General features: G+C 45.3%; 2 protein-coding genes across 7 annotated transcripts; one reads left to right on the top strand and one right to left on the bottom strand.

Moving 5' to 3' along the window:
* Positions 1-201: 201 nt before the first annotated feature.
* Positions 202-16,326, top strand: LOC122627092. 5 transcript variants are annotated; one of them, XM_043807890.1, is made up of 6 exons: positions 204-471; positions 690-815; positions 916-1,736; positions 1,812-1,983; positions 2,065-2,225; positions 15,445-16,326. In XM_043807890.1, the coding sequence occupies exons 1-5, from the start codon at positions 427-429 to the stop codon at positions 2,179-2,181; spliced, it is 1,281 nt and encodes a 426-aa protein (XP_043663825.1). In that variant the 5' UTR covers positions 204-426; the 3' UTR covers positions 2,182-2,225; positions 15,445-16,326. The 5 variants fall into 5 exon arrangements, with proteins under 5 accessions (XP_043663829.1, XP_043663825.1, XP_043663826.1 ...); XM_043807891.1 differs by lacking the exon at positions 15,445-16,326 and adding an exon at positions 2,636-2,653; XM_043807894.1 differs by lacking the exon at positions 2,065-2,225 and having other exon boundaries at positions 202-471.
* LOC122627096 (growth arrest-specific protein 1-like) lies at positions 4,783-14,034 on the bottom strand. 2 transcript variants are annotated; one of them, XM_043807903.1, is made up of 5 exons: positions 13,129-14,034; positions 6,884-7,145; positions 6,600-6,811; positions 6,133-6,452; positions 4,783-5,910 (listed from the first exon to the last, which is right to left on the bottom strand). In XM_043807903.1, exons 2-5 carry the CDS (start codon positions 7,142-7,144, stop codon positions 5,906-5,908), a joined length of 798 nt encoding a protein of 265 aa, XP_043663838.1. In that variant the 5' UTR covers position 7,145; positions 13,129-14,034; the 3' UTR covers positions 4,783-5,905. The 2 variants fall into 2 exon arrangements, with proteins under 2 accessions (XP_043663838.1, XP_043663839.1); XM_043807904.1 differs by lacking the exon at positions 13,129-14,034 and adding an exon at positions 7,887-8,022.
* Positions 16,327-18,256: the final 1,930 nt, after the last annotated feature.

Here is an 18,256-nt window from a genome sequence, read left to right as displayed (position 1 = left end):
ATCACGTTTACACCGTCGATTACGTTTCCAGCTTATATCCCTTATCGATACGCGGGCCTTTTACCGTTAACGGAGGAAGGCACGCTTATAAGAAATTCAGATCGTCGAGGGAAATGATTTATCGCGAAATTGTCGTTTCCGTGCTCGATGATCGGTACACGTGCGTATAATAGAGTTTCATGGTACGTTTCCGAATCAAATTTGGAGGCGGCCGCGCGCCCAAGTTCAGCAGGCACGGAGATGCGATATCGGTAGCCATATTGGTTCATAGGAAACGGACCGAAAGCAATCGAGAGAATTTAGAAATTGCAACCGATAATAAATAGGTGTAGTTTGTTTATAAAGTTAAAGAATTAATCGAGTGGAATGGATCTCGATAGTGTTGACCGTAGAAGACATTGTTAACCTTGTTCGACTTCGATCGAGATGGCCGGTGACAAGCACGTCCCTTGTCCGGAATTTCAATTCTCGGTAAATTAATGCGTATACACGTCTTCGCTTGTCTCGACTCACTCGTGTCTTTTTTGACGACAGACTCGTTACAACGTTTGTTACTTTTCACGCGCGATTGTGTCGTCTTTTGATTAGAAGTGACCGCAAAATTAATCACGTACAGAATAGAGATATTATTAATTGCCAATAACCTTTCCAATGTTATAACCGTCCCTGATAAACGATTTGGCTTGTAGACAACAGCTTGTTATATCTGCAATGGGTACTACGGCCCGTGTTTCGAAGAGCCCGTTTGTGCAACTTGTCACGCATTTTTATTCCCCAATGATATTGGATTATTTCAAGTTCCAATATTTAGCGAGGTAAATATTACGAAGCACTCCGACTCTTGTACAAAGACATTCGCATGCCGCGCTTGTTGCCAATAAAAAATCTAGATTTCTGATTCAAAATCGATTACAGAAAACGGACGACGAAGATTCCGGAAACGACGAACCGACGGACCTTTATTACAATCACGAACGAAGAACGAGCCAGCAACAACAGAATTCTCCGCAGAACGTGAATTCCAATTTGTCCAATAGCCAGAACGCATCCATCAACAACGTCAATAGTTTTTCAAACGCCGAATCTTATAGAGTCGATTATGGACAGAATTTGGAACACGTGCAACAATATCAGCACTGTCAGGATAACTGTAGGCAGTACGAGCGAGAAGTCGGAGAACCTTCTAGACCTTATAATTTGTCGGACAGATTAGAAATGTTGACGAATCATAAGCATATAGAACACGAGCCCATCAACGAACCCGGTCTCGTGGAAAGCTTACCACCGGAGGTCCTTTTGGCTGTTTTCTCCCATCTAGACGACGTAAGTCTTTGGTCGGCTGCAAACGTTTGTCGCAGATGGTGCGGCCTATTGTCGACGCACGTAACGGCTCAACAGTGGCAGCAACACGTTAAAATGCGTTGGCCGTTATATAGACCCATTGGATGCGTTAAAAATTGGTACAAAGTGTACGATCAGCTTGCTTCTTCTGCGCCGTGTAGAACGTGTTTGGCCCAAACGTCGTTACGAACGAGAGCCCCGAGAATGGAGGAATATTACTGGAGGCGAAATAGACTGCTCAGCGAACTGAAAAGCTTAAGAATGGATCCTCCAGAAGGTATAGAAGCTACGCCTTTGGATCAAATGTGTTGTCATTGGCAGGCTACGATTACCGGACCCGTGGGTAGTCCGTACGAGGGTGGATTGTTTTATTTGTATTTACAAGTACCATATAGGTATCATAGAAAGAGATTATCGTTATAACATCTCCCTTTTCGATAACACGAAATAGAGATTAATTGTAATTTTAGTTATCCGATGTGTCCGCCCGTCGTAAGATTTCTCACAAAGATCTTGCATCCGAATGTTTCGAGACACGGAGACGTTGGTATAGACTCTATACATCACAATTGGTCCTTGGCTCTTACCATATCGAAGGTGCTTATAAGCGTGCAAAGTTTACTCACGGATCCATATTGTCAGGTAAACCTTACGATCCGATTTTTCGATAATACTAATGATAACGACGACGGTCGTTATTGACGAAACGCGTTTTGTCTTTAGGTATGTATGGAGCCAGAATTAGGGGAAATGTATATGAACGACCGTGAAAGATTCGAAGAAGTAGCCAGGGCATGGACGTGGAGGTACGCGATGCACGACGTTATAACGCCATCTTAGTATATCAAAGAATAAAATATTATCTACATTGTCATTGGTAAAAGGTACGTAACGAAGCGTATTCGGAAAACGATCCATCTAAGTGTTAGTAGACAATTCGATGAATTATATGTTACCACCGAGAGATGTACATAAATTAAAAAGAAACGATACGACTGTATGTGTTGCTGATTATACGGAATTCAGATTCGGATGAAAGTAATGTAATACGTAAAAAAGACGACGACTTTTTTGCAAACATTTAAGATTCATCCTTCGGACGGACGGCGTTTTGGAAGCATAAACGTAGTTTCTAAATCTTTTGTATCTGCTCGTAATCTTTTCTAAATCGTTACATATTTTCACGATGTGATTCGACAAATTTTGCCTAATAAGTTTTGAAAAGTAGCGAGTTATCACTCTCGGTACCTCAAATACCCTAAAAGTTAACACTCGAGAAAATATTCTTCTCTAGACCGACGGATCGATCGATCGAGAGATCGTACGTCGACGAAACGCAAGAGGATTCTCCACTTGTACTCCTGAAGAGAACAATCTCGATGGCATCTTTACGAGTGACCAAAACCACGGAACAAAAATCGCACAGCCGTTGACTGGATCCTTCGTCGAACACCCAGCTAGAGTCGAAAGTTGGAAGGATCGACGCTAGCTACCCCTTTATCGCTCCCTCTCTCTCTCTCCCTTCCCCATTCCCTTGATATCTTTTCATTTTCCTAGTCATAAACCAACAGCCGACGTTCCTAAGGTCAGTGGTGCGTTTCACGAGGAGATCCGAGTGCAACGGCATAATTAGTGAAGGATTCTTAGGGAGTCTTTCTCTCTCTCTCTCTCTCTCTCTCTCTCTCTCTCTTGCTCTTTCGCTAGCTAAACTCGAGCATCTTCCTCTTTCGGTAAAGCGGACGATAGTCTCGAGAAGATCGGACCGAGAGAGCTCTAGCCCGAGTCAAGGTGGGTGGTCCGCGCACGGAGCCTGCGGGCTCTCTCTCTCCCTACCTCGAATACCTTCTTCTCCGTCGTACACACGGGGGTCCTCCTGCCGTTCTTGGCTACGTGTGTGGCCGACACCAGCATCCTTCTCTTTCTTGCTCCCTTTTCTTCTGCCTACCACCTATCTTCTTTCCTTCCTTTTCCGCCCTCTCTTTCCCTCGCACAAACGCACACTAGCGCGCGCTACCCCGATCCTCTCCGGTGCGTGCGTGCGCGTGCGCGCGCGCGTTGTGCGAGGGGGAGAGAGAGAGAGAGTCCTCTACCAAACGCACCGAGAGCAGCAATACCTTACCTGTTTACGAAGGTCCTTCGTCGCGTTGGAGGAGGCCGACGAAAAACGAACGAACGCCATGAATTTTACGATACGATACGTAAGCTCTCAAGAGCTTAAAGAAACTTTCGAATCTGCTCGTTCGTCTCGCTCGAGACGCGATCCGCAAAAATCGTGAAAGAGGGCGGCCGAGTCACGATACTCTCTCTCTCTCTCTCCCGGATTCGTTCTCGTAAATTTCCGCGTTGCTAGAAAAGAGACACTGTCATCGCAAATAATAACAGCGAGTTTGCGGTAGAGAAAGATGAGAAAATGGAAATGTCGATTGGAAGGTAGCTCTAGGGCAAAAGAAAGGTATGTTCGAATCTTAGAAATCCCTGGACCATATTACTTCCACGCTAATTACTTCCACGTCTCGTAAATATCGTTTACTCTCGATAATTATAGCGCCGGCGGGCGAGGTTCGTGCAAAATATCTTCCTCGTAAATATCGGTCTTACTCTTAATTATAATCGCGAGAGCGCTCGTTAACGAGCCGAGCTCTAGCAACGATATTATACTTTATCGTCCGTTTGTTCGAGCAGTTCGAAAACTTCTTTAATCGCAGAGAGTGGCCGGCGCTGCGCTACCGGGAGGACCGTTTCGCGTCGTTTTCGTTCGAGAAACACACCAAAGTATCGCGATGATGTGTTCAGGTAGAGCTTACACCAGCTATACGATATCCAAGTCTGCTAAAAGAAACCAACGTGTGTGGCCAAGTGGTCGAGAGCACCACGCTGGATCCGTATAGTTGGTCCACAATAACAGCTGATGCTCAATAGAAACCCATAGCCCTTCACCTCCGAGTCTCCTCCGCTCTCGATCTCCTTCCTCTCTCCCCTACCTCTTTCTCTTCCTCTTCCTCCTTCCTCGGCATTAAGCACTGCTCTTCGCACTCTCTTATTTTCTTATACACCCTCGTACTCGTCCAAGGTGAGTGCTCTGCCAGACTCTCTATACGTATCCTACTTTTTTTCTATGTCGATCTACCGAGTTTTTCGCTAGTATTGTGTCTCCCTCTCGCGCGCTCTCTCTCCCCCCCCCCCTGGAGTCTTAAAGGAGGGGATAGTTTTGAAAGTTTATATCCAAAGAGTCGTTATGCGAGCATTGTTACGATTCTTCTCGATCATCTCGGTTTAAAGAATGAGGTACGCGATCGTTAGATAATAATCGTCTTCGTCGTGCACCTGTCCGATATCGAGTGGCTCCTTGTGATCTTTTATTTTGTCCCTTCGCTAACTGCCTGCTTGCCTGCCTGCCTGCCTGCCTGCCTGCCTGCCTTCCTTTCGAGCAACGCATCGACACACGGTGGTAGGAAATATGTTTATTATTTCAATTAAATACTCTCGATTGTCCATTGGTAGAAGAAAATGATGCGATGATAGTCGTACAATAATTAAAAGTAATTACAATAGATAAAAATAATTTACAGTCGTTGTACCTTCGTTGCATTCTCGTCGCCCGTTACAAATCTTTTTGATAACGCGGCTCGATATTTTGTTAGTTTTCATTTTTCGAGGGAGTCTTAGACAAAGTAGCATCGAAAAAGTTCTTTTTTCTTATTTTCATTGATAACCAGTATCGACATCTCTCATTTTACTTTTAACGCGACTCTCTTTACGCAACCACCCTCGATAATCTGAATGTTCTCGTCAACCATCGTCAACATCGTTCGCGTTATGAATGAAATAAAGATAGGAAGAAACGAAGAAGATAAGTATTTCCGCCCTTACGGATAGATACGATTATTTCGAAACGCATACGTAGCTTGGTAACTCGCGCTTGTTTTCGCATAATGAACGTACGATATCGTATTTCGATGATTCCTTTGATTCTGACGAGTGTACGCTCGTCCCGTGTATCAATTGACAGATGTTTCGAAAATAATAAAATACGGTGGGATACGTCGTCGATGAGAAAGTTAGGTGAGCGCTGAATAACGAAAAGAAAAAATCGAATAGAAAAGTCTTTCGCATCCTCCAAAAGGGAAGAATGACTTTTGCGATTGCGATCAACGTTCGGTCGTGCTTTGTCATAAATTAAGAATAATAATAATAATAATACTTATAACGCAACAATATTAAAAACAAATATCCCTATCCGTTACTCTATAATACATAATCAATGTACAACGCAAAACGGTCTCCTTGCTCCTTTCGCTCGGTCAGTTTTCTTTGCAGAATTTTTTGGAACACGCGGTTGGTTTCTATCGGAAATCTTTGCGTCTTTAACGCAAAGCGCAGTCTTCGATAAGGATCCTCGGGGACAAAAGCGGCAGCTTTATCTCTGGCGGTCCTCTTCCTGGACCGCGTTCCGGTCCGACGCTTATTCGTAAACATTCATAGAAAAATGCTCTTTGGTCGTTCACTCGCGGAATACTGTACTTTTATTTGGACATTTCGTCTTGCCACTGGGTGATGCTCGGCATCAGTCTGAAAAATATAGAACGTAGAGTAGAAATTCCGTCTCTTGTTCTTTTTTTTTTTCAGCATCTCGGAATCGTTAATCTCAAAGTTTCGTTGGACTTCGATAGTGCACCTGTCGTTCGGCGATCACCGTTTTACGTTGATTCGCATTACGGTTTTTCATGAAAATTTGAAAGCAACCGAAACGAACCTACTATTAAAACTCGTTAGAAAATAAGTATGGATTACCTTGGCTCGCAAAAAGAAGGAGCAAAGCGACGGACATCGCCAACGTCGTCCCGTCGACGAAAGGACGAACGATCGTGGCCGCTGCCGCGACCGCCTCGTTCCCAAGAACGTTCGTCTCCGTTCGGACGATCTCGTTCGTCCTGGTCTCGTCGACGACTTTTTTTACTTGGCGATAATCGTGATGAATCCTTCCGAAGCACAGCGTATTCATATTACGATGGATCCCCTTGCAATCGTACTCCTCGGACCCGTCGCAGAGACAGGTACTGAGCTTCGCTGCCTTTTCTTGTCGCGTCAATATGTTGATGGAGTTTCTACATCTGGACAAACGAGAGAACGAATCTGTTCTATATTAACATTTTTGATCGATCGAGCGAGGATCGCGCGGGAGAGACCGTCCGAATATCATTCTCAATCACGTCCCTTTCTCTTATCGTCTCTATTGGATCGAATCGAAGTATACGTACCGATGGGTGCACTTCTTTCCGTGGAACATGCTCTTGCAAAATTTGTTGTAATACGATAAAGCCGTTTGACAGAGCGCGTCCGCGTTGCATATCCAAGTGGCTATCCTGCAGGATACCCTCGTCCTGTTCATAGCCGTCGTCACCGACGATCTACAAATCTCGACTCTCTGCTTCGATTGTTGACAGAGCTCGTCGTCTCGCGTGCATTGACACTGAAAAAGATTTTCCACCGTTATATACTTGGATTTATAGAAAGATTTACGTTACTCTTCCGTATTACTCACCGTCATGAGCTCCTTTCCCTCGTCGGTACTGGTCAAAGCGATGAGCGCGTGCTGACAAGCGTCGGAGCAATTGTCACCTTGCAAAACGGAGGCGCAACCGGTGACGTAGTGTTGAAGAGCCATTCCACATCCGGTTCTATAAGCGCACCTAAGCCTCGCGTCCTCGCAACGCACGGAAGTGGATCTCGTGCCGGCTAGCATCGTCGTTAGTAATAGCATCGAGACCAGGACGACGTCCAACCGATGCACCCCACGAGACATCCTGAAGCGAAGAAACGAGACGGTACAGCGCGATCCATCGAATCGTCCCTCCTCTACTCTCGCTCGAAGGTTCGATCGGGTTCGACGACTCGCCCGACCCGATTTTTATTCGTTTGCATTACGTTTCGCTTGCCGCCTCTAAGTAATCCGATCGAGTCTCTTTGGACTTTGATATTCCCGAGTATATTTTCAGCTCGTTGTTTCAAGTACGGAATACAAAAGACGCTTAAGTAGGTTCTTCCGTTGCGAGCGAGAGAACGCGCGTCCCTCGACGTGCGAGGAACCAATTATCGTTCGAGTCCGACCGGTCGCATCTCGAACGGTAACCGTTGAATTTCCTCGCCTCGAGTATTACGAATCGTACGGATTTCTTTCGATTGTTTTTCCTTCTTTCTTTTTTTTTTTCTCCATTCCGTTGGATAATCTACGATCTGGAACGTCGTATCTCTCCGGCCTTGCGACAATAAGGAAAACGAATACGCTTTCACGTAGGTGTCGATGGTCTTGTATCCGTCGAGCCCGAGGAAATACAATTCCTCCGGTACCTAGATACGAGTGGGTGGGAACTTACGAGCGGCTCGCATTATCGAGTGAAAGCTAAATATATGTACGTTTATCTCCCTCTCTCCTTCGCTGGTCTCCACGTTAGCTGGATCGCTCATAGTCGCGATCGTAGCGACTTACATAATTCTCGATAAACCGCTTATGGCTTATCGACTTTACTTTACGATATCGAACTTACTTTATCGGACGCTGACTTCTTTTTGGACGAGCGAACGACCTTTTTGCAACTCGAGCTGCTCGATTGTGTCTTGATGCCTCCCAAAGTGCTTCGAAAAGCCTCTCGGATAATATGAGCGAAGTCTTTATCGTTTGGGAACAAGCTCCGCGCGTTTAGAGAGAGAAAAAGAAAGGAACGAGCATTTATTCGGCAGCTAGAGCGAGAAACGCGTTCCAAAAAGTGACGACGACTGTCGGTACGATGCCATGCGACGCGGAAGAAGGCTTTAATCGTCGGAAGGTGTCGGAGGAGGAAGAAGAAGAAGAAGAAGAACCTTTTTATAAGCGAGGCGCAATTTGCGCTTCGTCGCGTCGGGAACGCGCGAGAGAAAGGAGACGTGACAAAAAGTCCTAACGAGATCTTCGTTCGAGTGACACAGCCGGGCGAAGAAAGCCCGGTTTATTTTAAGAATGTCGCGGAATGCAAATTTACGCGGCGAGATCTGCTCTTCTCGCGTCAAAGAAAACGACGAGCTGCGCGAGTTTAAAAATTTGCTAACTATTTACGAGCACGCGTCTCGAGATTAATTTTTCGCAACTTCGATGATATTCGCTCAGCTTTGTACAGCGAAAGGAGCGAAAGAGAGAATATAAAAGTTTTTTAATCGTATTACGGTCTTTCGATTGGCGCGCATCGGAGTGCTTAGCGGCTCTCGTTCCAACCCGAACGCGACCCACGAATATCGATATTCTTTCTTGGTTCGAGCACGAGGAAATTTACGCGCGAGGTCTGAACGGACCGCGGCAACTCTTGCTCGGCGATCCATCGAGTGACTGAGCGTGCAGTCAAAGCCATCGGTGCATTGCGATGCAACGTATAAAACTAATATAGAGATAATATACGATATAAATACATGGGGGTACATGGTAGTAGAGTTCGCAAAGCACGCGCTAGCCAGCAGCCGTTCGGTAATGCGCGCTCCTCCAATTCATTGGCATTACACGATATCTGCTACGATATCTACTACGCCTTAGACGTATCTCATTTATCATTCTCGCGAGGATCGCGCAAGGATTGTTTTTGCGATCGATCGAAAACGATATTCGATGGTCTACCACAGCTGCCACAGTAGCATCCGTTAGCTCTCGTTCGATCGATCCTTTCAGAACGGAATTAGTTTTTCGCGAATGTTAAAACCCGCCATCGGATTCGTCGCAATTCCAGACTCTTGCCGAGCTACGGTACAAGGAAGCGCTATTAAAAAGACTCGAAATGCGACTTTAAGGGGGAAAAATTAGAAACACGTGTAGCCACGAGCAAAGTAATAACTATAATTAATCTTGTAACGTTCCGAACGTATTCAAGAAAATGGACAGCGAGCTCTTTGTCCCAATCCGTTCGAAGAAACTGATTTCTCTCTTCCTCCTCCACTTTTTTTTTCGTCTCATTCTCTCTTCGTGCTTCGAGCATCGCGATACCGAGTTGGAGAGCGAGCCAAGCGTCTAACGGTCTGAGAACCCTCTCGCAACCTTCGGTTACCGATCCGAATATCGTTTCGTAGAAAAATAACGAAAAATAAGGAAACGTTCTAGCGTCGTCTATCGATCGATCGATCGATCGTTTCTCATCTTTGTTTTTCTACGACCAACCTACGTACGTTCTTACTCGACTACATAGAAAAAATTCCTGTGGCAACTAAAAATATACCGTACTTGGGCTCTTCCTTGAAGCTTCCAAGGAGCATGCGAGAAGCTCGGAACACGTGACATACATAACGGATTTCGACTCTGGCTGGCGGCCAGAATTAGAAAAAGAGCGAGCACGTTCTCGAAATCTTTCGAGGGGAAGGAGGAGGCTAGGAACGAACGGAGGAAAAAGAAGACAGACGAGAGAGGTCGAAAGAAAAAGAGAATAAAAACGGGATCTCTCTCTCTCTCTCTCTCTCTGCTTGCGTTTCGATCGGATGCATCGATGCTACTCGAGGAGCCGAGTAAATAATTTCATCGAGTTTCGTTTACTACGAGACGAGTTAATATTTACGGAATCACTTCGAGGTCTCGCGCTAAGATACACAAGCTCGAGTGTAAACGATCGTAAGAGAGCAACGGGTTACGCAACGACTCGGAAGGACTCGTTTTGCGAATGAGAAGCCCGTTCTCTCGTTTGTTTACGTCTCCGTACGATCACCCCTACGTATATTCGATCGATTCGAGCGACGTCGCGGAATGATACTTTTTAATAACGATTTCTTCGATCGAACTTAAATCCTAGCGTAGAGAGTATTGATCTAGGCTCTCTTCTAAAGGACAATGCTTCTCTTTAATCCTTTCTCGAAGAAGAAAAGAGCTTGGACCTCGAGGAAAATCCACGAAATAAAGTTCGAAGGGCGATCGTGCGATTGCATACATCTTGGAACTTCTTTTCGAACGGACGTCGGTTGTCCCGGAGGACTAAAAAAGAGGGTAGAAAGAGGGCACTCTTTCTACGTCGTAAACGCGTTTGCCAGCTTCAAACTATGCACTACCGGGCAGTAATTTAGGTGCAGGATGCAGCGGGTAGCGGGCCCAAGAACGTGACCGGGCCTCCGAGCATACAGCCCCAAAATGGACCACCAAGACGTTTTAACAGACGCGGCAACGAGGGACAGATGGCCAGCCCCAATAGTCCCCTCTGTGATCGCCAACTCGGAATACTTCCTTCCTTTATATATAGACATGGCTCGTAACTCTCATTAACTCGGTGATCGCCAACTCGAAATTCATAGTTCGAAGAGAATATCGTGATCGAACGTTGCTTCCGGGTAGGAAAGTCGTGACAGTAACGCGATCTGCCAGGCCCTCCAATCCGCCTCTCTAGCGGTTCACAACGCGATTGCTTTTACCTTTATTTTTCCGTTCCAAAGAGAGATCGAGCGAGAGTGCGTCGTGGCTAAAACCCTTATGCTGGAAAATGATAATACGCGAGTTACCGTTTCGTACGTGGACAGGCGCGTCGTAAGAACGTGTTTCCCCTTTTACCAGCTGTCGAGCACGACGATGAACGCTCGAGTAACTTTCAACCTTAAAGATGCTGCTTATATTTGGTTTCGTATATTCTTTCTTCGGACGTTTGAAAAGGCGAAAAACGTTGATAAAATGAGAACGTGAGAGAAACGTCAAATAGATTCTTCGATGTTACGGTCGTTTCGTCGCGTCCCTCTTTCCTTTTCTAATAATCTCGATGATGTTCCCGAGAGTACAATAGGGCCGAACCCTTCTTGGTCGTTATACGCTAGGTCGTACGTCTACGTCGTGCCTCTCTATCCTATTCCTTAAACTTCTCGACTACGAACGCATCCTGTTTTACCGCGATAACTCTTCCCCCTCTAGTTGGAACTTTTAAAACAGATAGAAAAGCTGGACGGAGAGGGAGGGAGACAGAAAGGAAGGGAAGGTAGAGAGACTGGTACAGTCCAGGCGAGCCTTCCTAGATCATCCAAGGAAAAAGCTACGTCGAGCTTCTACGTCTTCATAAATTACTCTTCTACTTCACCCGGTTCCTTAGAAACTCGTTTCTCGCCCGTGGTGCTTACGATTTTCTATTCGTCCTCTGCTACGAACGGATGCTATTCGAGGAACCTATTTTTCTTTCTCCCTGTCTCTTCTTTCTTAATTAACCTTTTCTCTCTCTCTCTCTCTCTCTCTCTCTCTCTCTCTCTCTCGCTCTCGCTCTCGCTCTCTCTCGCTCTCTCTCTTGAGACAACCAACGAAGCTCTCGGCCGAAGAATCACGAGGGCTATAATCGCGTAATATCCTACGGAGGATCGTTAGAGCGTTTCGTATTTAAACGTTCGCGATTTACATCGAGATCGTATCGCGACGGGAGAGAAAGAAACGTCGAGGTTTCCGATAGGACATCGGTTTTCGCTTCCATTGCCTCCAGAGAGTCTCTCTTACGGTTCAACGAGTCGTCGTTAACGAGTGCTGCTCTTTCTACCCGTCTCTTTCGAAAGATCCACGAGATTTTGTACTCGTAAAAAAGGAAAACGGCAAGAAATATTTTAATTCTCTTAAAAGAAAAATTCTCACAATCCGCGTTCTCGCATTCGTCCTGGGATCGTTCTAGGGCCCGATGATTTTTCGATGATTCGCACGAATACGACACGAATGATCGTTGTTGATCGTTAAGAAAGAGGTTTCAGCTCGAGTCACGATCGAGTCAATGCCACGCGAGTTCATTAGCACAGGGACACATAAATCTATGGCACGAAGTGTCTTCGGCGCTAATGAGCAGACACTGCCAATTTCATCTTCCTATTACCTTCTTCCAACCGCCTGAAAGAAAGGAGGGAGGATGGCGTGTGTCTCTTTTATCGTGTCCGTCTATACGGCGAACTTGTGGTCGCGCGTGCGCGCGTGTACCTGTGTCCGTGCGTTTACACGTAGAGAGAAAGGACGATGGACGTACTACTCTCGGGGGCAGGTGATTTTCAACATTGTCGATGCTCAAAGCGCAAGAACCAAGAAGGGAGAGAAAAGTCATCGTCCTTTCGTTATCATTCGTTTCGTACCAAGATCCGCGAGTAAAAATTCTACGATATTTTGAACTGGCCGAGTATCGACATTTATATCGTTAATTACGTTGAAAGGTAAGTGTTTTTTAATCGTATTATTTTTATTTCTTTGGAAAAACTCGTTTGCGTTCAAAGAGTACGATGACGCGATAAATTTGATTTGAAAGTAGTCCGAACGCACGCCTACCGAGATCCGGTTTACGAAACACTCTTTATCATTGGCCATAGCTCGTACGCGCTTTTTGCACTTTATTATCCGCGATACGATCGCGGTCCCTAATTATCGGCGAGTGCTATGTCGCAATACAAAATTATATTTACTTTCTACGAACGCTCGAAATACCTGCTATCGCATATTCGTCTTGATAACCGCTCGGTCAAAGGCAGACCGAAGTCTTACTTAGGATTTGATCGGGGAAGAAAGAAAAAGGACACGACTCGACGATAGTTTTAATTTTACTCTCGATAATCCCTGTTCTTCCTTCTCATGTGAAACGTCGATCATCGAATATCTCTCTCGCTCGCTCTCCTAAACGATAAACGCGCGCGGAGATTTGAAACGAGCGTGGCGAACGGTATCGAGAAGAAAGCGCGTACGTAAACTAGTTTTTTTCAAAATCGTGCCATTCCTCCGTGCGTCAAAAACTGCGATAAGGAGGAAACGATCGAAATGCTCCTTTCTATCGAAGTAAAGATGTCAAACTCACGTACCTTTGTATATTCTTTCGACGAAAACTACACGATTATCACATCGTGCTCCCCTCGATGCACTTTCGCACTGGTTCCCTACAATTTCGTCCCCTCTCGTCCTTCGCGTTCGATCGTTATAATTCTATAAGATATCTTGTTTCTCCGTATCTCTTTTTCTCTCCATTCTTCGATCTTCTTCCTTCTCTTCCTCTTTGCCTTTTTTATCTTCCTCGTCTTCGTCTTTCCCTTTTAGTTCGATTTAAACGCGTAACGGAGAGATCGACGCGAAGAAAAAGTTTGAATGCGAAACATGCGAAAGATAAACGAAAGAACGGGGAGGGGGAGAGAGAGAGAGAGAGAGAGATAAAGCTCTATGTATAAATGTGTGCGTGCGTAGGGAAAGAGAGGAGGAAAGAGATCAAAGAAAACAATGACGGATAAACGGAAGTAAAGAGGGAGATAGAGGGAGAAAGAAAGAGGTAACGAGACGTTCGCGCACGGCCGCAGCCTCTGAGTTACTAGATTGAGTTGTGACGGCTTCGAAGCCGAAGGCCTCGTACTCCGCCCTCCTCCCCACTCTGTCCTCCACCCACAGGGGTCCAGGGCACCCCAACCTGCGTTTCTTGGCTGATTGAGACACCAGCCTGCTTCCAACACTACTTCCTTTTCCCTCACCGACATCACCGATTCCTGGCCCCTCGCCCGCGTGCTCGCTCTCTCCTCTCCCTTCCCTCCCCCCCCCTCTCTCTCTCCTTCTCTTTTCTCCTTCTCCATCGACACGACTCCACCCCTACTTTGCTCCTACTCGTCTCCCTCTCCTTCGACGAGCTCAACGGGGCCTCCGAGGGGTCCTGTGACTCTCAACCGAGTTCTTTTCCTTCGACTTCTATCCCTTTTCCGTTCTCTCGAGTCTGTCGTGCGTCGACTTGAAAAGTCGTCTCGTCAAATTAAATCGTGAAATTAATTTAAAAACGATTTGAAAAACGAATGTAGGAAAAGCTCCTGAAACCTTTTGATTCCATCGACGACGAAAGAGATGGCAAATGCAAATTGGTTTTTTGTCGATACTCGTCGATCTTGAAAAAAATATTTTCATTGAAAAATTTTCGTTGACAATAACTTTGGCGATGCTCGAAGATTCGATTTTCTAGCGAAAAGAACGTCGGCGAGCTTTTATAAAGACGTTGGTTGCGACGTTGAGAACCTCGGTAGCCCTTCTATCTCTTTTTAGTAAGGCTTAGGGCCTTCGCCAGGACAATGGTCCCGAGTGAAGGAAAGCAAAGTAAACTTTAGGTAAGAACTTGGACTTGGAAGTAAGGAGCTCCGAAAGTGATAGGTCTTTGGCCCAGGTAATCTAAGCAAACTATGCCACGCGGCACCCGGCACGCGCTTCTTAAAGCCTAAAATCAAACAATCTTCTTGCGCGTATTTAAATATTCTTTTATAATATCCCGCGAGTCTTTCGATACGCACACGCTCGTGCGCGTGCGTTATATATAGGGAAGTCTCGAAATTTTTGGTCCATTAGGTTTTATCTATATTAATGGAAATCAAAGAAAGAAAAAGTGCTCTAGGAGGACTATTGACGATCGACGTGATTTATCGTAGATACATCTAAAGAGATACATATAAACAAGTAGGTACATCCGGTAATCTGTGCTATCATCGTAGATCTTTATACAAGAGGGAATCCTGTAGTTTTATCTGGATCCTTAAAAGCATCCCTTTAGGTTCGACGTGCTTCGTCGCAATTGTTCAAATCACGACGATCAACGATCGCAAGAACCAAGGATCTCGAGAGATCCGACTGTACTCGTGAGCCAGACACGGGGAAACATGCATGCGATCGTTATTCTCCGAAGATCGTTTAGCTTCGCCGTAAGAGCTACTCATTGGTATTCACGTATAAGCCGCTTGTTATGCGTGCGACCCTAACAAAGTTAAATAGGCGCTGACATCGCGCGAGCGATCGGCATTCTGGTACTTTTCCCATCGGAACACATGCATATGCATGTATACGTTCGTGTTGCACGCGAATCGCTTCGAAGAATCTTTTGGCGCCTTCTTCCTTTCGTTTCGTTTCTTTGCTTTCCTTTCGAACGAATAATCAATTAATCCTTCTCATTGTTCTTACGTAAAAAGCGATTGATTGGAAAAATCGTGTCCCTCTTTTAATGCGATATAAGAACGCAATAAAACTGGCAGAAGAAGAAGATTTTTTTTCGAGAATGCATACAAACTTTTTAATCTACCGATCGAATCTTCATGATTTTTGCAAAATCCATCGATTTCGTTCGAATCATGTCTGTTTCCTTACGAGATATTTTTCTTTTTCAGTCAATGGAACAATGACAATGGGACGTATAAAAAGATGATGGAAGATAAGAAAAGAGAAAGCGAAGCACAGGTCATGACGTAAAGGAAGACTACAGAGAGGCATATTAATTTAGGATCTTTGCATTATCAAGATCGAAGAATACGAAAGAACGTTCACCGGCTTTTGTCGATTCGAAAAGTTTCGAACAGATATTATCTACGATACGCGGACGAATTACCTTCCTTTTCTCTTTTTTCCACGGAAAAGGGTACCGGCTTCGTTACGACAGGACTGAATGCAAATGCGAATAGAAGGAAATTTGTATGTACATCGGAACTATGTCGGATCTATTTGAAACGAATCCTAAAACGAAAGAAAATGTTTCCTTTGATTCGATTTTAAACGGGCGATAATAAAAGATATAAGAGAGAGAGAGAGAGAGAGAGAGAGACCAAGGAGGAGAGAGAAAACGGAGACGAAACAGGTACGAGACAGGGAACACCTCCTGACAAATGCCGTAACACGACGGGAGTTCTTAACGCGTAGCCTCGCTCCTGTCAAGCGAATCTCTCAGCGGGGTGTTCGCTTTTACGAAATCGTGCGTCCTCCGATAGTCTCCTTCTCCGAAAAGGAAAAGCATACGTTACGAGATAATCAGCGGCGTTGTTCCCGACCAAAGGATGATCCGAAGAATATGTGATAATCTTCCTATATGGTTCTCTCTTTTTCTTTCGTCTCTTTCATATTTTTTTCTTTGTTAATTTAGTCGTACGAATTTATCTCAGCATCTACCAAGACACGACCAATTTTTCAAAATACCTTTTATCATTTCCACGAAGAAACAGTTGACCTCTCTCGGTAAATAAAGAAGGATCGATGATTTTCCATCCTCTTTGTTCCTCGCCACGAGATTTCTTCTTTTCTCCCTCTCCTTTCAGAGGAGCCTCGAAAGAAATCCTCCTGCCAAAGAATCGTTGAACCTAAAATCTTCGAGGCACGCCCCATCGACGCCTTCTCGCGGCGTTCTCCAAGGAAAGAGGGGAGAAAAGAGAAAGAAAAGAGACACGAAAGGGAGGGAGAAGGAAAGAGAGAGCGAGAACGCGGTACATCGTCGAAAGAGATCTCGATTCCCTTTTCCTCCCTTCCTCTTTTCTCAACGTTCCGCTCGATCGTTAGTCGCCGGTCCCTCTTCTCCTCCCTTTGGGCCTCTCTCTCTCTCTCTCTCTCTCTCTCTCTCTCTCTCTCTCTCTCTCTTTCTCTCTCTCTCGACGGACCCTCTCGAGAGGATCTCGAGGGCCCTCGTGATTGCTTCATTAAGACGTCAAGAGATACGGCTAGCAAAGTCGCCGCTCGTTATTGCCTTGGCATCGCGCCGCTCGATCACCCTCGAACGTACACACGCTCTTATGTTTTCTTTTACGTATATGTCATCGAGACCGATCGGCCTTCGTAGTCTGAAAATCTAAAAGAATAGAAACGGAAACGCGGTCGATCTTACGAGTATACCCATTATTTAATAATATTGCTGACGCGTATCTTCCTGTCGAACAAAGATTTTCTTTCGAAAAATTAGAATGCCGGCCGTTAAGAGAGACGACAAGGAATTAGATAGGACGAGAGACCGCGATAAATCCTTATTCCTTAATTGCTCGCACCGAATCTCGACTCCATGGAGAGGACCGAGAAAACGAGAAAGATCACTTTCGCGGACGCAACAAATTTCTGCGTCGTTCTTCGCTTCCTTCTTGGAACGCTCTTTCGTTTCCTCGAGCTATCCAAAAGGGAGAAGCATAATGCGTTTACCAAACGATTTTTCTTGATCGAAGGTATTACGTCCTAATGAACGACTCGATGAACACGCTTCGCTTATTACAATCGACGCTTTCCGTTCAGGTTCTTTTTATTTTACGAAAGAATCCGAGAAGACTCGACGAGCCTTTTCTTCTTTCTCCCAACGGAGGAGGAGTAACGAGCTTTCTTGGAAGCTAAGAATCTGTTCTACCTCTTTTCTTCGTAAACGCGTCTTTAAGAACGACAGGAGAGTTGACACAATTGTGCAAATTCACCGTTGGATCTACAAAGGACCGTTATCTCGCAGAAAACGATTTATTTTATTCAAGCAGGAGGTTCGACTCGATAAGAAAAGAAACGTAGCATCCCGAAGAAAAGGAGGTCGAGAGAAAATGCGTGACTCTTCGAAGAAGAGGAGGAGGTGTTAACGATATCATTATGGCCTGAAATACGTTCGATAGGACGAGCAACTCGTTTCGAATTAGTCCTTTCTTCCGCTCGCTCTCTTTCTCTCGTCCTCTAGTTTCTCGACGAAAGGTGGCAGCGCAGATTCGAAAGATATATTCCAAGTCTTAAACTCGAGCTCTCGTTTCTTGTCCTCTCTCTCCCTCTCTCATCGGGCCTCTCGATACGAGCGGCACTAATGAAAGGAGGAATTTTAATTTCGACGTTTACGCGGCTGGCAGATCGTTAACGTTTCTCTCGATAGCCTCGAGACACGCTCGTTCTCGAGTACCTCGCGTCAGGATCCTAATTAGATTTGTACGGCGAAATCAAAGACACCGCACGCTGAACTTTCCCCTATCTCGCCACCTTTACGAACCGATTTTTTTTTCTTATCATTTTCTTCTATCCGCCTAGGTCGGTAGGTTCTTTATTTTTAAAGCACCGCTATTGCCATCTCTCTCTCTCTCTCTCTCTCCCTCTCTCTCTCTCTCTTTCTGTAACTACTTGTGTACAACAACGATGTGGCTTAGTCGTAAAATGTAGGAACGTTTCTGTGCATCCTTTTTCCAACGGAAAGAAGCAATCTCTTTAATG

The sequence above is a fragment of the Vespula pensylvanica genome, chromosome 2 (assembly GCF_014466175.1).
Source record: "Vespula pensylvanica isolate Volc-1 chromosome 2, ASM1446617v1, whole genome shotgun sequence".
Classification (NCBI taxonomy): domain Eukaryota; kingdom Metazoa; phylum Arthropoda; class Insecta; order Hymenoptera; family Vespidae; genus Vespula; species Vespula pensylvanica.
The sequence above is the reverse complement of the archived record's forward strand: the minus strand, read 5'-3'. Positions and strand labels throughout refer to the sequence as shown.